The sequence below is a fragment of the Amblyomma maculatum genome, chromosome 9, assembly GCF_055883805.1.
Source record: "Amblyomma maculatum isolate TAMU_Amacu chromosome 9, ASM5588380v1, whole genome shotgun sequence".
Taxonomy (NCBI): Eukaryota; Metazoa; Arthropoda; class Arachnida; order Ixodida; family Ixodidae; genus Amblyomma; species Amblyomma maculatum.
Genome location: NC_139352.1, coordinates 122,355,016 through 122,373,180, shown reverse-complemented (window position 1 = coordinate 122,373,180; position 18,165 = coordinate 122,355,016). Strand labels below are relative to the sequence as shown.

At 45.7% G+C, this 18,165-nt stretch overlaps 1 protein-coding gene across 1 annotated transcript in view; it reads right to left on the bottom strand.

Annotated features, from left to right (window-relative positions):
* UQCR-C1 (Ubiquinol-cytochrome c reductase core protein 1) overlaps positions 1-18,165 on the bottom strand; it is a 99,251-nt gene that overhangs the window by 13,898 nt on the left and 67,188 nt on the right. Inside the window, exons 8-10 of the mRNA XM_084579516.1 lie at positions 11,059-11,198; positions 9,787-9,855; positions 2,640-2,756 (exon numbers count right to left, since the gene is read on the bottom strand). Coding sequence (XP_084435642.1) covers positions 2,640-2,756; positions 9,787-9,855; positions 11,059-11,198 — 326 coding nt within the window. The remainder of the gene's footprint in view (positions 1-2,639; positions 2,757-9,786; positions 9,856-11,058; positions 11,199-18,165) is intronic.

Below are 18,165 nucleotides of genomic sequence, written 5' to 3'. Positions count from 1 at the left end.
GCGTCACGTTCCAAGTCACTCAGCATCAACAGCATGAGCACAAACAGATTGCCTTCCAGACGACACCCAGAGAGTTAGGCGTTCTGGAGCTCACCCAAGATTCCCTCCCATTCTGCCCAAGCTTGGTTGTGACGATCCTGTAAAGTAATAGGGTAACTGTGAATGGCCAGTATGATGTGCCATCGCTGCGGTCTCCAGTTCCTTTGTACAGAAAGAAAACATACGGCCTACAAGCCAATCCCTAGGCACTTCTGTTTAAAAGAGCTCATTAAGGGACTCTCTCACAAGGCCTCACTCAGATTCGGTCCCATTCTTTTCAGGAGGGCTGCTGGGAAAGCATCTAACCCCATTGCTGTGTTCTCTTGAATCCTGGTGACAATATTCTCTAACTGCCGCTTCCCAATGGGGTCCAGCCATACGTTTGGGTCTGTTTCAAGCGCTGTCAGGTTGTCCCCGTCGCTTGCTTAATTTGTCCTCTCTCACTCCGTGAACTGTTGTGTGACCCGTTCTGTCATAAATTCTAGGCCTTCTGTTTTCGACAGGGCTTTTTGGGTCTCTGGGTGCACCCACTGTTGTTGGGGTAATGTTTGACCATAGGCTTTCCGCATTCCAGCCGCTTCTAAAATTCTCCAAGAAAGCTCTGTCGGCCATTTGAATTTTGGTCTGGATCAGTTTATTAGCTGCAATCCGTTTCTTTTTATAGTTTTCCCATAGTTCATGGCAAGTTTTTTAGACCTGGGTGGTTTCGGTACACTGCCTTCCTTGCTGCCAAATGCCTTCTTCGCTTCCATCTCATACCTTTCTTTCGCCAAAGGGTGGCCATTTCCACTATTTCCTGGCAGGTACTCGCTGGCGCCGCTTCCAGGTGTTTTGCCCTCTGTTGCTGTCCAAGAGGAAAACTTTGCTGCATCTCCGTTTACACCACCAAAATCCAGTTGCGGTCATTACCTAAGCTCCAACTGCCTCCCTCAACAATCGTCATTCTTGAGAGAGACTCTGTCAATCATTGGGACGTTACTGCATAGTCGATGGTTGAGGTCCGGTTACCTGATGTCCAGGTGGTTTGTCCTTCACATCTCTGCAGACTGCAGGTCAAAGTCGTCAAAACTGCTAGCAGCTCTTGGCCATTCATATCTGTGTACCCATTCGGGTCGTCAAGGTGAGAATTGAAATCTCCCAATATGAGCTAATGGTAGTCTTGCTGGAGGCACCGAAAGTCTTCCCTCAAACATGCCCAGAAGATATTGTTGGGTGCTTTGGCAGCTGATCCTGCCCACATGTAGACCGCACCTACCGCAATGTTCTTGGAGCCCAATCTGTCAGTTACCTACAGATGTTCTTTGCATTCGTGTCTCACTCTATCCCAACCTTGCTTTGGTGGGAACACAAAGCCTGGCATGCAAGCAAGCATGCCACTTGTTGCCAGACTGTGCCTCAAATTCTGCTAATGACGCTTTATAAGAAGGGGGGCGACTTCAGCTTGTTTTTTTTAGAAAAAAATCTCGACCTACATTCCGGTTTATACAGTAGGCTGCAGATATCATCAATAATGAAAGGTCACTGGCCGTGCAATCAAATTTCTTTCTGCAACTTTCAGTGACAATTCTTGGTGGTGTTACATGAATTACTGAAGCTGAATTATGATCAGCTTACACTCGTACCAAGTGTATGTAGCCTTCTAATGTGAAAGCAATTCTTGGCTCATGAGTGGTGCAGACTGTCGTCAATAAATCATATCATCGTCATCCTTCCACTCCTCAGCCGAGCGTGCAAATGGCTACACCATGCTCAATGCCTGAGAACACATTTGTAATTGCTCTTGTCTAGCATAAGGATGCCGGAGGGAACTGAGAGGAAGGACAACAGTGGCAGAAAGAAAAAAAAGAAAAAATAATCAAAAATTCATGGAGAAGGGACAACAGTGACAATAAAAAAAAAGGGGGGAAAAAAAGAGAAGAAAAAAACATAAAAAAAAAAAACCCTGTCCTAATAGGTTATGGCGGGCAATGAAGCATTTTGAAATCTGCTCATGCAGCATTCAAAAGTCTCCCATTACACACGTTGCACCATCAGGTGAGGTTGACACAAAACACCACAGCACAGCACTCTGGTGCGGCAGGGAGCAGCAAATGATGAGCCTCAAATTACCCTCGATTTATTAGCGAAAAACGCGTTTCACAAACAGCAAAGGCATAAGTGTACCTCTAGCATAATCTTTTCCTTTCCACCAAGAAACTGCCAACAAAGGTCTCGACCATGACATGGCATCATTCGACAAGCGCCTAAGAGGGCAAATGATGCACTGAAAGGAGTGTATTTGTATTATTAACAACAACCTTTGGGTGGTTTGGTTTGGTTTGTGGGGTATAACGTCCTAAAGCGACTAAGGCTATGAGAGACGCCGTAGTGGAGGACTCCGGAAATTTCAACCACCTGGGGTTCTTTAACGTGCACTGGCATCGAACAGCACACGGACGCCACTCCGTTTTGCCTCCACCGAAATGCAACCACTGAGGTCGGGTTCAAACCCGGGTACTCCGGCACAGTAGTCTGGCGTCTTACCACTGCACCACCCCGGCGGGCCAACAAACAACCTTTGGTCGGCATTCCTTTTTTTAACACATGAAAAGGGTGTATACCGGCCAATGTCTTCGCAGATGGGCGTCGTCCCATCCAGTTGCAGCAGCATATTGGTCTTGAGCAGGTTCTTCGCTCGGGTGACCTCGCCCTCTGTTGCACTCAAGCAGATTCGCATCCTGGCAACACAATGCACAGTTAATCATGCCCACACCAAGAGAATGAAAAATGGCAAGACACTTAGCGACCGACCATTTCTGCATTAACACCGCTTTTTCGCTTTTCGCTTTTTGGGCTAGTTGGTGCATACTTGAATTGGTGAAAAACTGCGCCGAACAAGACACACCACAAGAAAGAAGACGAGACACAGGCGTGTGTCTAGTTCTTTTGTTTTTTTTTTGTGGTGTGTTTTGTTCGCCGCAGTTTTTCACCAATTCAACCATTTCTAACCCACAGAATGAAAATACAACGAAAATGGGCACGTTGCCAGGAACCAAAATTGTTTAGGCGCAAATTAAGCTGCTTGCCAGATTTTTTGAAGCGACACAACTGTACACATAATTTACAGCGGATTTTAAAAAAGTGATAGTAGATGTACAAATCAGCCAATCTGCCTTTCAAAAATTCTGGAACGCACCGAGAGATTTCAGCTGTTTCATCACAGTGGACAGTGGACGGCTCCCACAAGAAGCCACCGTGCAGAGCAATCCATCTATCAGGGCTAACATATTAAACCTCTATCAACCACAAACTGTGCCCATCAAACATCACCAATCTCACCTTGAAATTATATGGCTCATTTGCCGTACTGCACCAACAACAACATTATTTGGAGTCTACTATCGACCACCACATAATAGCCCTAACTTCCCTCGTGAGTTTAATAGTGTTTTGCTACAATTAACAACTAAGTATCCCAGCGCATGAATTATTCTTTTCGGTGACCTTAAAGGTCCACTGAAAGGGGTCACAAAGAAGGATAAACAACGCCATAACACTGATAGTTATTGAACCACCCATCATTCTCCCGCAAAAATTTTCGATCTAGCTTCTGCAACACCAGAGATATCGGCGATTAAAAATGACCCTTCCAATTTTCCCTCTCAACTCGTACGCCGAAGGGAGCCATAAAAAAAACAAAGAATACAAGCAAGTTCAAAGCTCCGCCCAGACATAAGTCACTTCGACGAACTTCCGGTTGCCTCGCGCTCGCTCGCTGGTGGCGTACTCGCGCCAACCCGTCCTCGCTTGCACACGCCTGAGGAGTTCGCCAGTTCGCGCAGCGACGGTTAGTGTAACCGCAAACCCGTGGTTATCCTATGTTACACGGCGGACCAAACCATGGTTGCACCACTAACCGCGGTTACCGCAAACCGAGCTTGACGACCTCGGTTTGCGTCGTTAACTGAGGTTATGACGGCGTCTGTTGACGGAAGCTGCTCGTCGGCGCCCGAGTGCGCGAAACGTACGAGCGGGTCTGCTTCACAAAGTTATTCATTTGCCCACTGTATCACGTTTAAAGATCGATGTATAGAATATGGTGCCGCCCGACGTCTTCGATTACAGCCGACAGCGCAGCGACTGCGTACTGAAGCCTTGTCGTGCCTACAGTATCGTTTGAACGGCTTGTTGCTGAGCAGAACACCAAAAAATACGCGGCCTTAGCTATGAAAGTACACGAGTTTGCAACGCTTGCAGCACGGGATGCCGCGAGCAGGCTGAGGTACGTTACACAATTACCGCGGGGGTGGAACGTGCGAGCGCGGCGAACGCCGGCGCCGTGCGTGACCATCTCTAGTCGTCGCTAGGCCTATTGTTTCGCTTCGAAGCCGCGGCGGTCGACGCTTTGGAACATGATCAACGCTGTCGTAAATCGTCTACTTATGAAACTGCCTTATAGTGATTCCTATCCTGCCATAGTAAAATAATTATAGGATTAACTCTGCCGACGCATTAATTGCAGAGCTAGTACGAGCAGATCGGATCAGCCGAAATGCACCAGCGGCAGCTGGCTTGAGCAGAAACTAGCTTGTATCACGGCTATCGTTCTTACCAGCAATTTGCTGCTGGTCAGCGATCCTCACGAGGGCTTCATACTTGATATTCGGCTCAATATTCCAGACGCCAACAAATTTTAGCACGCTTTATTTCGGACATCGGTGCTAACGATCCGCAGTGTCGGTCGCGAACGGTGTGCGGGAGGAGGGGCCACAGCGGTGGCGTTCACGGCGGTCAAGGAGGTGCTGCCATCGTGCGGTGCTTGACCGTGCTGTTGACGCCTCGTCGGACGACACTCCGATACTCCTGAAACCACGTTATATAAATAAGATATTTGTAAATGAAGCTTCGTTCTGCCGATTCCTGCGTCGCTTCGGTTGCACTTAATGGGCAATGGCCACCTAACCGATAAGGGCGGCGAGCTGTAACAGCCCGCACAGAGTTCGAGCAGCGCACGAGCAGACGACTTTCGCAGCTACCGGAAGTGTGTCCGTGACGTCATGGCTGCAGTGGCCGCAGCGAATGGCAGCTTCTGGCTTGCTTGCCAGTCAACATGCCCGTGACGTCACGGTCCTGGGAAATAGTTCCATGCGACACCGCCAAACGACATCCTCTGTGCCCGCGAATTTCAAAAAACGCTGTTTTTAAAAATTAATAATAAATCACTGGCTTTGTTCTAAGGAGTTATACTTTGGTTTAATGCTCAAAATAATTCGTTCTACACATTGAACGCGTTTATCAGTGTCTTCTTGGGGGCCGTTTCCGTGGACCTTTAACTACCCATCTATATACTGGCACCAACCTGATGCTACCGTTTCTCAAGAGCCTCGAGAACTTGTCGTTGTATGTCTCAACACGCATCACAGAGACTTCACTTGATCTCATTCCAACTAGTCATCCTGAGACCCTAGCTTCTATTACTTACTTGAGGGAAGTCAGTGAACATAAAGTTATTCAAGCCTCATTTAATATTACTCCCGTTTAAAGGCAAGTGTCCAAAGAAACAATAAAGCTTTACGATAAGGCCGACTACGCAGAATAAATAATGAATTAAACTCCCTCTTATCCACATTTGAACTTCACTACCACCAGCGTACAGTCGACGAAAATTGGTTAATCTTCAAACGCACAATTAGTGATATAACGAGCAGATACCATATTCCGGAAGTGCACAATCAAATCTGATTCCCAAAATCCTTGGTTCAACAAAACACTCAGACTAAAAAATGAAAAACAGCGACTGTACCGTTCAGCAAAACTTAAATCCAGCCCTTCTGTGTGAGAGAAATACTACAGCGCAAAAGATGCGTACTTGTCAGCAGTGAAAAGCGTGAAACATTTCTTTCTTCACGACTTACCCGAAACGATAACAAGTAGCCTAAGAAAATTTTTAAACGTGATAAAACCCCAGCAATCGTGCAACATCACCCTTACTGATGATAACGGCGATACTGTCAGTGATGCTCAATGTGCCGATATACTCAATAGTACTGCCTTTTCATCAGTATTCACGATAGAACCTGCAGAACCATTCCCTTTGCTACCTCCCATTACTGAACTGGCAATGCCAGCCATCACTTTCCATCCAAATGGCATTTCATGCGCAATTGACAAATTAAAAATTTCATCGTCAGCCGGAATCGACGAAATTAGCACAAAGGCATTTCTTCCAAGTTTTTGTGCTTGTTATTTTCTCAGTCACTCGTCACAGGTATCATCCCAGAAGACTGCAAGATGGGGAAGGTCGCTCCTGCTTTCGAATCAGGTAACAGAGACTCTCCACTCAACTATCGCCCCATTTTCCTTACTTGCATCCCTTGTAAACTCATAAAACACGTCATCTACTCTCAGATAATGCAGCATCTAACATCTATAAATTTTTTTCACTCCATCGCAACACGAATTAAGAAAAGGCCTATCATGTGAGACTCAGCTTGCCATCTTTCTTCACTATCTTCATTCCAACCTTGATGCTAACTTACAAACTGACGCCATCTTTTTAGACTTTGCCAAAGCATTCGATAAAGTATCTCATCAACGTCTGCTATTAAAACTTTCCCGATTAAACTTAGATAGAGAAATTCATCATCATCATCATTATCAGCCTGACTATACCCACTGCAGGGCGAAGGCCTCTCCCATATTCCTCCAATTAACTTGATCCTGTACCAGCTGCATCCACTTGACCCCTGCAAACTTCTTAACCTCATCTGCCCACCTAACTTTCTGCTGCCCCCTGCTACGCTTTCCTTCCCTTGGAATCCAGTTTGTTGCCCTAAGCGACCATTAGTTATCCTTTCTTCGCGCTACATGTCCTGCCCATGCCCATTTCGTCTTCTTGATTTCCATTAAAATGTCAGCGACTTGAGTTATTTCTCTGACCCACTCTGCACGTTTCCTATCTCTTAACATTATCAATACCATGTATGGATAAAAGAATTCCTCACATATCATTCACAGTCCGTTACTATTAGCAACTACTCCTCTAACTGTCTACCGGTAACATCGGGCGTCCCTCAGGGAGCTGTCCTTGGCCCCCTCCTATTCCTAATGTATATTAATGATTTGCCACAAAATTTATCATGCCAAGTCTGTCTGTTCACTGCTGATTACGTTATGTCCCAGTTTCTAATACCACTGATCAAGAAAGATAATCTTAACCACATTCAACCATGGTGCAATCACTGGTCAATGACATTTAATCCCAACAAGTGCAAGCTCGTCTTTTCATCAACGTCGCAACCCGCATTTCTTTGCTTATAAGATTTCTGGCTCTCCTATCGAACTTGTCCCGTCCTATACTTACCACGGCATTACTATCAGCAATGATTTATCATGGCATGAGGCCGTGTCAAAGCTAATATCATCTGCAAATAAAGAACTAGGCTTTCTTAAACGTCATGTTCATGACGCCCCTCAAAATGTAAAGCTACTTGCTCATAAATCATTGATCAGACCAAAACTTGAGTATGCATCCGCAATTTAGGATCCACAGCAAGCATACCTCATTGATTCATTAGAAGCCGTGCAAAACAGAGCCATCCGTTTCATTCACCGTTCGTACTCATCCTATGTTAGTGTTTCATCTCTTAAGCTGCAGTCCCAATTACAGTCGAGTCCACTTATGATACCGGTTTTAACAATATATCGGCTACAACAATGAAGACCTGCTGTACTGTCCAATTTTGTATGTTTTCTATGGTAAAATAACCCGTTTACTACAATGCCCCCTTGCCACATTATCAGTTATAACAATGAAGTCTGGCTCCTGAGTTCTCGTGCCAAAAGGTAGTTGAATGCGAAATCCTTGAAAAGAAAAAAAAAAGAAAAATTCTACCTGCTGCACCCTCCCCGCCGCGCGCTCATACAATAGAACCCGTTTTCTGGCCTTCTTCGCATTGTAAGCCCGCGCGCCTTTCTCCCGCTGCCCTTCCACCCCTTGGAACACAAATGGACTGCGCCCATAGCTCTGCGCTGCGCCACCCTCCGAAACACAAATGGACTTCGCCAATGCGCCGACAGCGCTGATCTGCTCATCACCCGCTCGCCCCTCATTTTGCGCAGTTCTGCAAACGGATTTGGTTGTTTGTGCAAGTTGATATGCGTTGAAGTCGTTCCTGGCCACGCAGTTTCTTTGTCTCGTTTGAATCCCCGCCGAAATGCAAGATGGCTGATCCATCTGCTGATTATCGGACGATGTTGCCGGTGAAAAGAAAGCGCAAGGCTATCGATTTGCAGACGAAGTGCAGTATCGCGAAGGAGTACGCACTATCGCAACCGATGGTGTCGACGATCATCCGCTCCTCTGAGAAGTTCGACAAAGAAAAGTCCTCGCTTGACAGTGGGCGCAAACACGTTCAACAAGGCGCCTGACGACGACAGCGACGATGACGCGGTAGGGCAGGCTGCCTCAACGTTGTTTTTGCAAGAGGTACTGCAGTTGATTCAGTCCCTCTGGGGCTTTGTTTTCGTGGGGACCTTCTGCTGCACTACGTGGTGTACCTAGATGCCATGGAGAAGAATGTCGACACGCTTCGCGTGAGGCAAGCAAAGTTAACGGACATGGGGTTTTCTCGTGCAAGCCAGTGAGATGTACGTAGTGAGATGCTTGTGGCGATTTCACCCCAGGGACCTGCGTGCTCCAATCTCCTCTGCTTTTAAATAAAAGTTTCGTCTCTCTCTCTCTCTCTTCACCCCAGCGTTACTTCGGGATTTCTCAAGCTGAGGGGCAGCCGCGGTAACCTCATATTTTTTACAAGACCCCTTTTGAGGCCACCAAAACGATGTCTCGGCGGTGCTCGCATGTCACTTGCCGTCCTAACCCCTCTCTGCAGTTATGCTTTTTTTCGTGCAAACCGTTTATAACAATCATCGGTTACAACAATGGAAATTTTGTGGCACTTGAATATTGTTATAAGTGGACTCGACTGTATACAATTGTGCCTATTTCACAAATTCTTTTTTTGCTCCCAGCTCAAACAGCAACCATACATCTGCGCACTACCACCACGCACTTCTCATCACATTGGTCATCCGCTGAAAGTTTCACGCCAGCGTGCCTGTACGGCTAAATTTTTCAAGTCATTTTTTCTCCAAACAGCAATCGACTGGAATGACCTTCCCCATGAAATTGCAGCCATCACCTGGCCAACAACCTTCCTAGATTAAGTTGCATCCCACCTGTCATCGTAAAAAAAAGGTTTTGCTTTCTCATGTAAAATTTCCAACAGGGGAGCGGATTATTTGCTAACCTTCTTAAAACCAAAACACATGCTAAAATATTTCGAGCTTTTAAATAATCAGTCCTTGGATAAATGATCGCTTATCTGCAACTAGATTCTGGGGATAACTGCTACACAAATAATTTTCCGCTCGCAGCCCCCAGCTGTCAATATATCGCTCCGCTCCTTTGATCTCGTGCTCTAGCTGTACTGCTTATGCAAATAAAAATAATAATAATAAAACAAATGACAGGTCATACTTGTCCAGTTTGTACTGAGCTGCTGCTGCCATCCCCCCAAGGGCGTACTGACTGTTCAGCACATACACCAGTTTGTTCCCTTTAGGCAAGCTGCCACACCCTGAGCAGCTGCAGTCATGCACCGTCCTCCAGGGAACCGCTAAACAGCTCGGTCACTATGACATACTGGTGCCACAGCGGTGCTGCACAGTGACAACATCAGAGTGCACCGCCATGACTGCGACACTCACCACTCCCTCTGAATGGCATGCACAAAGAAGTTCAGCTCCTCCCGGCCTTCCGAGACAAAGTAGATCCCCCTGGGAAGCGAAAAGAACAGACAATATGATAGCAGCTGCTGCCTGGGCATAATAATCTCCTCATACCATAATCATCACCAGCCTAACTGTGCTTGCTGAAGGGCAAAGGTCTCTCTGATATCCTTTTAATTAACCCTATCCAGACTGTCCCATAACAGCCACACACAACGTGATTATCCGTGCAAACTTCCTCCACCCATTTGGCTTTCCATTCACTCCCTGCTACGTCTGCCTTTTCTTCAAATTCATTTTGTTGCCTCTAATGGCAACAGGTTATATTGCCGTCATATTACGTGCCCAGCCCATGCCCATCTTTTTCTTCTTCACTTCAATTAGGAAATCATTATTTTGAATTAGTTCCTGTCCCTCGTTGTTACATCTATAATTTTCTTCCTCCGTGCGCTGTCTTCAACTTGACTGCAGGCCTTTTTGGTTAGGCTCCAAGTTTCAGCCCCACAGGTGAGCACTAGCAAAATACACGTGCTTTAAGCTTTCTTCCTGCTTCTGCACAAATAGTTGTAAGCTGCTATTCATGCCCAGATAGACCTACCAAATTCACTCCACCTATTCTTAATAGCCTAGTTATTTCAATTTAATGGTTCGGGTGGGTGGTTATTGCCTGCCCAAAGTACAGCAAAATGTTAATTTGGGATCCCCATTATTTTCGGAAATTCGGATAATTCAAACAAGAAGTGTAGTTCCAGCTGACACCCAAATCCACGGCATCGGATACTCTTAACTTACATTAGTGGGCTCACATCGGTTAATTGGGAAAAGGTGTCGCATTGAGGTATGACCTGCGCTTCCAGCAATCATTCAAAAGAAAGTGGTGCTATACTTTGTTTTTCTGACCCGCAACCACTGAGCACTCATGGCACTGTGGCTCTCCTTAATGGTCGGTGCTTTTGTGCCATTTGATGGCATTCAATTCTGTGAAGAAAGGGGGAGTCGACTCATGTGGCAGGTGCAAGATACTGTCATTTGGAAATCTAGTCTCTGGGGGGGGGTTAGACGAATAGGAAATGCATCACTTCTGAGTGTCTAGGAGGTCCAAGCAGTGAAAGTGCAGTTCCAGTCAAATTTCGATATAACGAACCTCAGTGTAACGAAATTCATGATGTAACACATTTTTTTTTTTCATTTCCTATTGAAAACCATGCATTTTTTTCAGCAGTATGTTAAGGAGTGAATGAATGGACTCACCAGAGGCCCGTGTCCTTGTAGCAGGTGTTGAATGACTGGAAGCTGTGGCAAGGGTTGGTGGGGTCCTCGGCGCACTCCATCGCCAAGCGGCTGGACACATTCGTTCCCCCTCCGTGGGACCGATCCCAGTTGCCAATCAGCTGCAGTACATAATGCACACTAATCACATTCCTGGCACTTTCGGAAGGCATATCGAGGGATGGAACAGAACAAGGGATATGAACCAATTCACTTGTGTTTGGAATAAAATTCACCAAGCCAGGATACTTATGGGTGGGTGCAGCTTTGAAATTGCAAAAAATGCCCCCCCCCCCCCCCCCCCCCCTCTTAAAAAAAAAAAACAGTTTCTAGAAAGTATTCATATTTGCTTCTATGCCCTGTTTTCCATGCAGTCCAGATATTTATGCAGGCAACAATCACTGCGATGCAAATGAATGTTGGCAATTTATTTTTTTCAGGCAAATTCGATAATTTGATCGTTCAGTTATTTTTTCTGGTCTCTTGAAAGCCGAATTAATAAGCTATGACAACTCCACCCGGTACCACGCAGGTCCATCCTGTACAAAAAACTGGCACACAAAATCCTGTATAAGATTTATATACTGGATATTTCACTAGGGTCGTAGTGGAAATGGGACACATCACCTAGTCTAAGCACCTGCGTCACTCAAGTTGAATCTTGTTTCTCTGTAAAGGCAATGCAACAGCAGCGCCTGGCCAGCGTGAAGCACACGCGAGAGGCACACAGTGAGTGAGATGAGCTCAGCAAGTACATAGGCACAGAATCAACCCTTTGCTCACAGTTGATGCACTGTTGGAGATGCAAAGAAGCTCTTCTTGTTCCAGCCACCAATAAGAGCAGGTCTCAGACCTTCTTCGACTATGACAAGGAAAAGCATTCCCAAAACGGAACACGCGCAGTTATCTTTCCGAGTTGGGCTTGTATGTCAACTTTTCCGAGAAAAATGTCGCTCAAGCAGGGCGCCACACAGGAGTGTGGCGCCCTGCTCGAGTTACTGGGCTTCAGGGTGTCGAACAGGAACCGAACCAAAAACCAGAACCGAACCCGAATTTTCGCCCAGAACCGCAACCGAAACAAATCTGAATTTTTTCTGCCATCTTGGAACTGAACCCGAACCGGAACAATTCGGAGGAACCGTTCCGAACCGGATCGCAGTATTGTCTCGACCCACTTTTGCTGGCAATTTGCCTTCATTATTTTTTCTTTCCTCACTGCTTGTAAAGAGCTCTTTTCACTTATTTCCAACGTGCCACTGCACATAGCAAATACAACTATATTGAAAAATTTTCCCTTGCTAAATCATGAAAAGAACAAAGGAAAATATAATGCCATATGCATAGCATTAGTCTTTGGTGTCGGGCTATCGTTTTATCCCAAACACGGGTGGCCGCCGCTGCATTGCTCAATGGCACTGCTCATGGAAAACGTTGCCCATTCGAGAGCCTTCCCAAGCAATGAAATAATTGCAGATAATTCATAAGTTGAGTAACATATTTAGATAAATAAATATATAACCATGTAGTACAAGTCAAAACGAAAGGATAATTCTGTCAAAAATATCACGCAAATCATTTTATTTTCCTATCGTTCACCGACGTCGCAATGAGTCACATGGCACGTGCACAGCAGCCGTATGCGATGCGACACCAGCAGACGCAATTCAGTTGACCTACACGTCAGAATGATGGAAAGAGAAGAAGACTGCCTGCAAGGTATCGGAGACTGCTGCAGTTCTCTCAAAATTGAAGTACAGAGCCTACTTTACACATTTGAAGAGGTGCCCAGAATGAGCAAAGACTCGAGAGACTTTGGGAGAAGTTGCGGCGCCCAGAACTGTCTTCACTAACTACAGTATATAGTGCTTGCTGTGCCATATACACAAGCCAGAGCCGAGAGACCATTTTTGAACTAAAGTACATCCTTTCTTGCTCGAACCCGGATGACGTCAACAACCCTCGACAATGAGCTCTTCCTTCGGTCTTTTATGCCAGTCTAAGAGCCTCAATGTCCAGAAAACGTAATATATAGCTTGCCTATGCAGGCACCCAAAACGAGCAACAAGGCGGTGATCGCATCGCGTCGTGGCCACAGGAGTGAGGGAATTATTAATCCAGTTCTCCGGCAAATACGATAATGACTCCAACTCCAGTACGTGCTGGAGGGGACTTTTGTCAGCGTCTTTCGGGCCACAACACACAGGTGCCTTTGCCTTTCACCTATATGGAAATGCGAAATGCAAAGGGGCCCGCGTGCTAGGTGATATATATAGTCACACATGGTGTATATATACTTAGTTAATCTTGGGGTGTATGCTTGGTTCTGGCAGCCGGACGAAACATTTTTGTACTTGTAGTAGTAGAGGTTTCGTTCGCACGGTAGTGTAATAGGCCCTTTACTGTTTCTGATTTTCATCAATGACCTACCGTTAAGCATCACCTCAACACTAGGAATGTTTGCTGACGATTGCGTCATTTATCGCAAAATCCACTCTGCTAATGACCACATCGTCCTTCAAGAAGATCTACACCGCATTAATAACTGGTGCGCATCATGGCAAATGTCCCTTAACACTGATAAATGCCAATTAATGACATTTAGCCGTAAACAGACTATTCACCGTTTCACTTGCTTAATCACAGTCCAGTCACCTTTGCGTCGTCATACAAAGTACCTTGGCGTGCACTTTTTACCAAATCTCTCATGGAAGACCCACATAGAAAAAATTACTGCCAAAGCTAACCATACATTAGGTTACTTAAAACGTAACCTCAGAGGTGCACCTTCTTCCACGCGCAGTTGGCATATCAAACATTTGTATGCCCTCAACTTGAATACGCATCTTCCATTTGGTCACCCCACCAACATTTCTTAATTCATTCCCTAGAGCGCGTACAAAATCGTGCCGCTCGTTTCATTTCTCGCAACTATTGCCGACATTCCAGTATAACTAACATTAAAGCGTCGTTATCCCTTCCATCCTTAGAATCTCGCAGAACAATAGCACTTATTTGTCTCTTCCATAAAATTGTTTATAGCCATCATTCCTTCACACTACCTCTCACAAAAACGGCCCGCACATCTCACCGATTGCATAATCACCTCAGTTTTAAACGCCTTTTGGGAAAAACCACTGCATTCAACTCATCAGCCCTGCCCCGTTTATTGGAATAGTCTTCCTGACAACATTGTTCACACTTCAGATAATGTTAATTACAAAGAAAAAATAAGCAACATTTTGTTCTGAAGTGTGTTCTATAGTGTGCTTTTCAAATTTTGTTCTCTTTTATAGTGTTTGCCATTGTATAACGTTAACGTTTTGAAAATAATGATGTTAAAATAACCATCTTCTACTTGCTTCTGTTTCTCAACCCCCCTCACATAATACACCAATCGGAGCCCGTGAGGTATTTGATAAATAATAAATAAAATAAACTAAAATTCATGTGAAATATTTTGTACCTGAAAAGAGCAGCAAGAAGCTTTTTCTTTTATATTCGGCACTTGACAGCTTTAGTTGGCTATGTGCCAATGAAAATAATCATTATTTTCCTCCCATCCTGCTCTAATTCTCGGTTACTCATTAAAACATTTTGTTGACGTCTGTAGAACTGATTAGAGCCGGTTACATCTGACGACAAAAGATAAGAGACGTACTACTATATGAATTTTTAGTGCTTAGTAAGACGAAAGCCTTTCGAGAGAGATAGTTAAAAATAAATAAATAAACCTTGTTTCCACCGGGAATAGAACCTCCATTCCTTGGATCCCCAACCGAGCGTTTTACCAACTGCGCCACGCCCCGGATTGTGTAACGTTCGTCATAATTCCGCTTGTATACCGTTAGGATAGCGGGATTCCGCGAGTGACAGATACTGCGCCTTTATTTTTCCTGGAAACGAATTATAGAACGCCGGTGAACTTTGGTGCGTTCAATGGAATGCTGGTTGTGTTCGACCAGGGGCACACCATGTACCGTCACGACTGGTCAAGATGTCACCAGGCGATTCATGCATAGATGAAGCTAACCTCACCGGGCGTCCGATCCAGGCGTCCGTGCGGCGCCATTCATTTGGCGCTTCCTCGAACGCCGCACTACACAGCAAACAGAAGCAGACCCAGATGTCTAGGAGGCGTTAGTACAGCAGGCATCAGCGGCTTTTCAAATTGATTTACAGGATAGAATAGGCGCAGTATCTGTCACAATTCTCCGCGGACACATGTACCCCGCCGTAAAGGAAGGAAGGAAGGTGAGAGTGAAAGAAGAGAGAGAGATAGAGGTGCCGTAGTGGAGGGCTACGATCTAGCGCGCTATAATGGCTTTAGCCTCATCGCACTTTAATGGTCCAAAGTGCCCTTTAGAATTTTATATATACTGAAACAGGAAAAACAACCCAGTATTAAAAAAGTTGAGCAAAAAATATACCTGAAGGTTTTTTTCTCTGAACCCGTTTGAACTGGTTTGGGAACGGAATGTGTCTCCAAAGCTGAAACTGAACCCAAAAGGCGTGAACCCGAACCTGAACCGAACCCAAAAAAATTCCGGTTCGACAACCTGCTGGGCTTCTGCCTGAAATCAACCTTTGTGTCTTGGCGTGATGGCATGTTTGTACAGAAAGCTGGTGTTTGTATCGGTTCCTGTGCGGCGCCTGCTTGCGCTACATTTTTCTCAGATAAGTTGACCACCGTATACAAGCCCATTTATGAGATAACTGTGCACGTGTTCTGTTTTGTGGACGATTACCTTGTCATGTCGAAGAAAGTGTGAGACCTCATATTCATGATGATGCACGAAACGTTTTTGAGGATTGCGCATTAGGTCTTTCTTTCATGTTGGAACAGCCGCAGGGCAAATGAATTGCACTTTCTGGACCTGAGACTGAGGCTTCTGAAGAACCACGTGTGTTGGACTTATGATCCCCGGACTGCAAAACCCTTGCTTGACTAGAGATCTGCTCACTCAAAAATTGTGAAGAGGTACTGCGGCCACATGGTTACGATCGGCCATTTAAAGTCTAGCTTTCACACCATTGAAAGCAGCTTTCATAACCAGGTGGCAAGACTGATAAGCGCTGGCTTTCTACTTTCTGTCTTGGTATCAGTAAGCGAAAGTTCGCTCAAGCATTCCAGGAAAGATCAGGCAGGCGCCGCTGGCTCTCAACCAAACGAGAAACAAAATTATGCGGTGGTGCCATACGTCCACAGAATGACTCATCGTGTGAAGAAGGTGGGACTGAGATATGGGGTACAAGTTGTGTCCTCAGTTCCAAAGAAACTTGGCCACATCTGCGCCCAGACTGAGTCACAAGCCAAGGGAGGCTGTGATTCGGCACAAGTTCAAGCATGTCCAATGTGCCGTAGGCATTTACAGCATTCCGCAAGTGTGGAAGAGCACACGTAGGTCAAATGGGCCTTAATAAAAGATTACAGGAGCATTATCGTTCCCTCTTATGCCGGCCCTTCAGAAACCTCGCCGAGCACTGCAATTCATGTCAAGGAGTGCCATTCAGGCATAGAGATAAAATAACCCGAGAGCTGGCAGAGGCATATCAAATACAAAAAGCGGGGGACTCATGAGTTAGCAGCACGACATTGACTTTGCATCTGAAAATCTGAAAAAGAAAAAAAAAGCGTTCGGTGCCGCGTCCCTTCGTTTCGACCGTCGCATCCACAGCTCATTTTTTGGCAGCGTGCCAAGATGCTAGGCAACCATAATGTCATGGCGTGTTTATCTTTTGACTATACTTTTGATAGATCTTGTGGTGGCAGGCAGCGAACTTGGCAGAGTGCCCGTGATGGGTTGATTGCACAAGCCTGGTTCTATTTATCACGCCGCGCTTGGGGCGGGCGTAGTCCACTGTCACAAAATTATTGGAAAGCGTGATAGCTGCAAATGCCATTTGAAGCGAACAATGCTAAAAGTCGGTGTCATGATCGCAGCTGACTGCGTGCTTTTGTTGATTCGTAGATGTAAGAATGGACGACTCTCGCAAAAAAAAAAAAAAGAAAATCTGCCACTTCTTAACGTCCGCAGCCGCCACAGCTTACGCTGTGCCGCACATTCAGCATGAGAAGGATGACGCTCGCAAAAAAAAAAATGCTACTTTTTATTGCCCGCAGCCGCCACAGCATACGCTACGCCACATGTTCAGCACGACGGCAAGGATGCCGATTGTCTTTGGGGAAGGAGCACCGACCAATGCGTGGTGCGGAGTTCGATATATGACGTAGCTTTCCTATACTTGTACATGGGATTTTCAAGGGGATATTTCGTGAGTTCGAGATAACCAAAATTCGAATTATCTGAGTTCAACTGTAGTAAGAATCTGCTTTTGCTGTGCGCTATCTGAAGAAATCACTGTTCTGAAGGTCACAACTGTTATCTGCAGGGTGACGTCTTTTGGGCAGTATTTCTTGCTGCCGGCATAGCAGGGAGTCATGTTTTCTGCCAGAGGACAGCCAGGAGTCGACCTCAGCGTAGTCGACCTCGACTACTGTTTTCTTTCCAAATTCAGCAAATCCTGTGCACAAAAAGCAAAAATTTGCTGAAATGCTGCATTGTTCCCTGTTGTAAAAAATGTATGCAGTCGAGTCCACTTATAACGACCGGTTTTAACAATATATTGGTTACAACAATGAAAACCTGCTGTACCGTCCACTTTTGTATGTTTTCTACGTTAAAATAACCCGCTCACTACAATGCCCCCTTGCCACATTACCGGTTATAACAATGAAGTCTCACTCATGCCAAAAGGTAGTTGAATGCGAAATCCTTGAAAAGAAAAAATAAGAGAAATTCCAGCTACTGCACCCTCCCGCCGCGCACTCATACAATAGAACCTGTTTTCTGGCCTTCTCCGCATTGTAAGCCCGCCTTTCTCCCGCTGCCCTTCCATTCTTCGGAACACAAATGGACTGCGCCCATAGCTATGCCCTGCGCTACCCTCCGAAACACAAATGGACTTCGCCAACACGTCGACAGCGCTGATCCTCTGATCTGCTCACTCACCCGCTCGCTCGCCCCTCATTTTGCACAGTTCTGTAAACGGATTTGGTTGTTTGTGCAAGTTGATTGCGTCGAAGTCGTT